At 32.0% G+C, this 6,617-nt stretch overlaps 1 protein-coding gene across 1 annotated transcript; it reads left to right on the forward strand.

The window, feature by feature from the left end:
• The first annotated feature begins 3,111 nt into the window (after positions 1-3,111).
• LOC110880493 (cyclin-H1-1) lies at positions 3,112-4,209 on the forward strand. Its single transcript, XM_035989782.1, has 3 exons — positions 3,112-3,441; positions 3,529-3,613; positions 3,676-4,209. The coding sequence occupies exons 1-3, from the start codon at positions 3,374-3,376 to the stop codon at positions 3,856-3,858; spliced, it is 336 nt and encodes a 111-aa protein (XP_035845675.1). The 5' UTR covers positions 3,112-3,373; the 3' UTR covers positions 3,859-4,209.
• Positions 4,210-6,617: the final 2,408 nt, after the last annotated feature.

Genomic DNA, 6,617 nt, shown 5'->3' on the forward strand with positions numbered 1-6,617 from the left:
GAAGGATTGAAGGAGGATAGAGGAAAAGAGATTGGCGCCCAAGAGGAATTCTCTGGCGTAAGAGGGTGTCCACATCAACAAAATAATTGGCTAAGAATAGGCCATGTGGCTAAAATGTATTCTTTTAGTATAGTAGATAGATGTGGATATTTATTTGACAGGTGTTTAATGAACAAATAACTTATTTTTGAGCAATTGGATATGGAAGTTATCACCTTTATTAAGTGGATGTTTATGCAATTAGGTGGTCCAGATACAATTACTTAATTAAGTAATCGTTTTGATTTAGTTTAGTATATGTGGTCTGAATATGATGTGTAAGTTATTAATCATATTTTCATTTGTTATAGTCATAAAATAGTAAATAATATAAACATCAAATTAAAAATTGCACATTTGTATCAACAAGTATTTTTATGAAATTAACGGGTATACCTGATACCCGATGGGTAATTACCCGACAAATACTCGACGGGTAACGAACCGGGTACGGGACATAGAATTACAATCGGGTACAGGCCTAGGATTACCAATACTCGGCCCAAATCCATTTGTTACGACTTCCAGCACGCTGACACCCAAATCCATTTGTTTTTGGGCTTATACACAAGTAAGATGAAGATCAGTTCTTGCAGCCCAAATCCTAAACACACATACATACATACAAGTGTAACTTTATTTTTTTTTAAATGAGCCGTAAGCCCTTGCCTAGCCTTCAAAGCCCATTGAGCCGTCCTTAACACATCGATCTACATGTTCAAAACTCAATAGAGGGGTATATTTTCATGTTAAAGCGATGAAGGTCATGTCATCCATGTGATTGTTCATTGTTTGGAATTTGAAGTCGGTCGTTTAACATTTATTATATATGATTCCTTTTCATTTTAGAAACATGAAATTACGTATATGTATTATATATATAGGGGATGGTTCAAATGAAAACCACTTTTATTGTGAAAACTCGAAAACTAACTAAAAAAAGCCTAAAAAACACACAAATTTTTTTTTTCAATTTTTTTTTTATAAAAATCGCTAGTTTTTATATATAAAAAAAAACTTTTTTTCAAAAAAAAAAAAAAAATTTTGATTAGTGCACATGTGTAATAATACACATGTGTAGTACACATACATATGTGCAGTATTATACATGTGCACTACACAAAATTTTTTTTTTTTTTTTTGAAAATTTTTTTTATATTAAAAAACCTGCGAAATTTTGATTGCAAAAAAAAAATTAAAAAAAAAAATTTTTTTGTATGTTTTTTTGGCTTTTTTTAATTAGTTTTCGAGTTTTCACAATAACTAGTGGTTTTCATTTGAACCTTCCCCTATATATCTATATATCTATATCTATACTATATATAAGCATTTCCCATATACAAATTTGTAATTTCCTTCACAAATTTTAAGACGTCAAATCAAAGGTCAAAACCATCACTGGATAGCCCAGTGGTGGCCACGGAAAGATAAGGCATGGGGCAACCCAAGTTCGAGTCTTGCCGGGTGAGTTTTCCCCTCCGGGTTTACCTGGGTGATAGGGGTTTCTCATCGAGGGGTTGATGTCGGTTGGTCGGCGTGGGGGCTCTGTAGCGTGGGCCCGGTTAAGACAACATAGTCTACATCTCCCGACATACGCGAGTTCTTGATCCTCACCTTTCAAAAAAAAAAATCAAAGGTCAAGCTTATTTCCCCAATTTTCATACCCTGCTCCCAAATTTACCCCTAATTCAATGCGGTTCAATGGTTCCTTCTGTTTCTTCTTCATGGAGTTGTGTAATCGATTCAAGTTTTGTTTCCCTCAATTGAATTCCTCATTTAAATCATGAAGAGAAACCGTCTTCATCCTTTCAAATCCCCATCAGCCCTTTAGTTGTTAAATTGACACCCTCTATTTCTACCGCCAATGATTTCCATCGGTTCCGATTCCATCACCTCGCCCTGGTTCCCGATCCCGCTAATTTCCCCATCCGTCGTACGCCATCTGTGTGTCTACTTCAACTTAAACATCCCACTCCTTTGAGACAGACGTTACGAACTGGAAACCAAAATCAAATGGGTATTCAAAGGCTTCAATTTCATCTGACATATCTTTGGTACCTCTCTTGCTGTATCTATTTTTAAAGTAAAAATTTAGGGTTCTTTCTCTTCAAAATTTACAATTTTGATGTGTGTGGATTTTATCTTTATAGGTATGAAGGAGTGTGATCGAGATTGGGTACCTAACTGATGTTAAACATCATGCTCATATTGGTTGATATATATAGTTTTGTCATTTCTTTTGTTTCTTTTATGCTTTTTCTTTTTGTTTTTCATGAACGTAATATTTTTTATAAGATTTTTTTTTATACATGAATGAATTCAAGACAACCACTGATGTTAAATGTTTGTTAATATATTAATTTGTTTTAAAGTTAATTTTTGAGTATGTTATTTTAATCTCATGTTCTTTCATTTCTAGATTTCTTGATCATTATATAAAATAATGACACACCGGATTCTGTCATGTCATGATCAGTCCTTTCGTATGGTATTTCAGTTTTGAACCGTCACAACCGGATGGTGAGTGTATACACCTCATTCTTGCTTTTCTTAATCTTATATGTTTGGGTTCAGTTGACCCGTTACAAGTGTCTTATTAAGAACCGATAAAGTATTTTTGGGTTCTTTCGACCCGTCACAAGTGTGTTTTGCCTGTTTAAAATTGCTAAAATAAAGGACGAAAATCGAAGGAAACTTTGTCGCGTGTTTGGTCACAAGCTCATGTCCGTTAGAAAGCATGCCATTTTTTTACATTTATTGTAACTGATATAAATTTGGAACTTTAGATACATGTATATCTGTATGTATGCAGTTGATATGTGTTTGTGATTTCCTTTGATTCTCCTTTTGTTACAAGTATACTTGCTTTTTCCTACTTCTTGCTTTTGATGTATACCATGTTGACACTCTTAATACTTTACATTTATTGGTAGTTGAACACTTATAGATGATTGACATCTCAAAGGGAATAGTTTCATCTATGTAAGTTCTTATTTATGTTTCCAGATATTAATACAGATTTTTAGATCTGGAATGGTATTTATTCTCTTTTTGGTAATATCATGTTTTAGATACCTTCAAGAAGACAAAATCCACTGCTAAGAGCCTGCAACCATGAAGTACCTAGGCTACTTCTCTGCCAGTCTGCCCCGAAGCCTGATAAGGTTAGCGTTTGAAAAAAAAAACATTTATGACAGCTTATGTGATTTTTTAATAGCTATCAAAGGTTAACAGAGGCGTCTCTTCTGTTTTCTCCTGGTTAGGTATATCCATATTCAATGTTTTTTTAATCATAATTAACTTGTAACTATTTACATTAATTAATGTTGGTGATATGGTGTACCTGGCGTTGGCTGCTCTGCGTAGAGCGAACGAGGAGTACCCGGTTGTTAACTTTGAAAGGTTAAATCTTTTTTCTAGAATTATTACTTCATTTATATATATTGAAATGCAACTGTTTTAGTTTCTTCAAATGGTGTTCGTATGCAGATACCTGAACAGCATTCTTTCTCATCAGCATCCAGCACGACCCGTTCCTGAGCTCACAAAATATCTAGATGCTATTGACAAGATGGTAAGTATAGTTGTTCATTGGTTATGTCACATGAGAAACATTTACAATATTGTATTACATAGGTAAATAATCTTGTTACACCTACTGCGGCGGATATGAAGCACATTGACCGGAAGCTAAAATATTGTCGGGATCCAGGATCACATGAAAAGTACTCTCTTATTTTTTTATTCCTTCAAATAGTGGAGTTTGACTTTTACAAATACTCGTGTTTGACGTTTGGCGAATATCTAATTTATTTTTAACTGTGTATCGAAAATAAAAGTAAGAAACGAAAGCATAGGTCAAAAGACTAACTTGTTTAATCCAGTCTTGGCAGCTGTATTTTCCGGGAATGGGATATTTGTCAACGTATATTCATCTTGAATAAAAAATTTTAAAAATCATTATAGTTTTTTATTTGGTCGGATCTCTTTATTACTTTTGCCGGCTTCTGAACATGCAAGCCGGTTTGGATGTTTTGAAGTGCGAATTCTTCAATCTGCCGTTGCAGCTGTGGGTGCTCCTGGAAATCTTGTTGAAGTAATAATGAGTTGTAAATGAACAAATCGTTACTTGGATACCCACATTTTATCAAGTGTTCTTTCAGGTGAAAAGATTGGAATATTGCTCGATAATAGTTCGTCGAATGTTTTTTTTTTCTTATGATGAATAGTGTTTTTTTCTTCATTATAACATGTATATCATGTTCTCTTTGAAGTTGTTCCATGAAGAAATTTTTCTTATGATGAATAGTGTTTTTTCCTTCATTATAATATGTATATCATGTTCTCTTTGAAGTTGTTCCATGAAGAAATCTCTTGGATAATACATGCCCGTCACAGGTAAAATACTCTTATAATATTGTGGTTGATTTGTGCTACAAATTACTATCATTTATGTAATATATAGTGAGTTAATGATATTACACCTGTGATTATTCTTTGGCTTATAATCATACCAACAGGTTTAAAATCTGTTCACTCTATAAGCAACCAGAGCCGTCCTCGAAAACTCTTAAAAAAATTTAGGCCTCGGGCGATGAAAAGAATTGGGCCCAAAATTATGGTTAAGGGTAAATTAATGACAAAAATAAAAACTTAGTAATGGAGCAAAGATTCGAACTTGAGACCTTTGCATTATTTTAAGATGGTTTTTGCCACTACACCAATATTGTTTTGCATATTAAATAGATGAATATACTAAATATATAATTTAATAAATATATACAAGCTCATAAATATTTTTCGGGCCCTTTGAAATTTTGGGCCTCGGGCGTCGGCACGGGTTTGCCGGGCCCAAAACCAGCCCTGTAAGCAACACACAAACACAATATTTGTTTTATTTTTACTATTTGCTTGACTACTTTGTTGGTAGCTTCATGTTGTTTAGTAATTATGATGTTTCTGTGTTTAGTATAGCTAATAATTCTTTAATGATTTGATTCGTAGTTATACCTAGAAGGTAAAGTTGCCTGATGCGTATGATGCGTATTATGTATATATATAGGGGAGGGTTATCTTGAGAACGCTATATATATAGGGGAGGGTTATCTTGAGAACGCTAAATATTACGAGTTTTATTTTTAATTAGTTTACGAGTTTTCACAATAATTAGTGGTTTTCATTTGAACCTTCCCCTATATATATATAGGGGAGGGTTATCTTGAGAACGCTAAATATTGCGAGAACCGTGAGAACGAATGAAAAAACCAATCAAAACCAATTTTTTTTATACAAACCTCATTGTAATTAAGATACAACATCAAAACAAGAATTTATAACATCAAATAATTCATTTCTCATTTCCAAATCATTCTTTTTAGATTTTTTACACATGTGTAAATATAGCAGATTTACACATGTGTAAATGGCAAACTTACACATGTGTAAATTTTCTTTATTTATGAATTCACGTAAATTTAAACGTGTAAATTGAATTTCTAACATTGTATTCGAATAATAATGATAAGTGTAGAAAAATTTTTTGAATTTGAATTGTTTTTGACCAAGTTCTCATGGTTTTTTCATTTGTTCTCACGTTTCTCACAATATTTAGCGTTCTCATTTAAACCCTCTCATATATATATATATATATGATCATGTGAGAAACACTAGTCTAATTGTGAAACTCGCATTCTAAACCACACATTTTTCTTAAGCTTTTTGTAATATACATATATGTATATTGTCAATTTTAAATTATACATATGTGTATATTACGAAAAGCTTAGGGAAATGTGTGGTCCAGAATGCTTCTCAAGTTTCTCAAATAGGGTGGACTTTTCTTAGGATCTCTACCCTATATATATGGGGAGGTTCATTTGAGAAGAAAATTAAATTGAGAAGAAAAAGAACAAAGGGTAAAATTGTAAAATATTAAATAGTTTTTCTCTCATTTCATTAATATTATCTTTGACTAATTAATTAGTCTTAAAGACTATCATCCTCCACACTAAAATTTTTACCTACAAACATCAAAACTTATCCTACATGTTTTGAAATTTATCCTACACATATTGAATTTTATCTTACACATCTCGTAATTCATCCTACACACCTCGAAATTCATCCTACATTTTAAATTATTTTTTTTCTTCTTTGAAAAAATATAATTTTTAAAAATAAGTTACAAATTTAATATAGTTAGCCATTAAAAAGAAAGACTACCAATTAATGATATATTTAAGTTTACCAATATACCCTTACACTAATATTAAATACAAAAATTAAATGAAGTAAAATGAAGGATTCTTATTGGTTGAAAATTCTTCTTTTTTATTCTTACAAAAAGTTTCTTTTCAATTGAACTCTCAACTATATATATAGGGTGGAGTTATTGTAAAAAAGACCAAAAGTGTGAGAAAGGTAAGAAAAAATCTCAGCCATTAGATCTAAATTAATTGAAAAGGGTATAATTGTAAATGCATTAACAAATTTAAATATGGTAATCCTTGATTTAAGGATTTGGAGAGAGAAAATCCTTGATTTAAGGACTTATAACCGTCCATAATTAGAGCATGTTC

Source organism: Helianthus annuus, chromosome 4, assembly GCF_002127325.2.
Source record: "Helianthus annuus cultivar XRQ/B chromosome 4, HanXRQr2.0-SUNRISE, whole genome shotgun sequence".
NCBI lineage: Eukaryota > Viridiplantae > Streptophyta > Magnoliopsida > Asterales > Asteraceae > Helianthus > Helianthus annuus.

Coding starts and splice junctions, on each gene's coding strand:
- LOC110880493 (XM_035989782.1), top strand. CDS start 3,374: ATGGTGTACCTGGCGTTGGCTGCTCTGCGTAGAGCGAACGAGGAGTAC. Junction 3,442..3,528: donor CCGGTTGTTAACTTTGAAAG/GTTAAATCTTTT, acceptor GTTCGTATGCAG/ATACCTGAACAGCATTCTTT. Junction 3,614..3,675: donor TAGATGCTATTGACAAGATG/GTAAGTATAGTT, acceptor TGTATTACATAG/GTAAATAATCTTGTTACACC.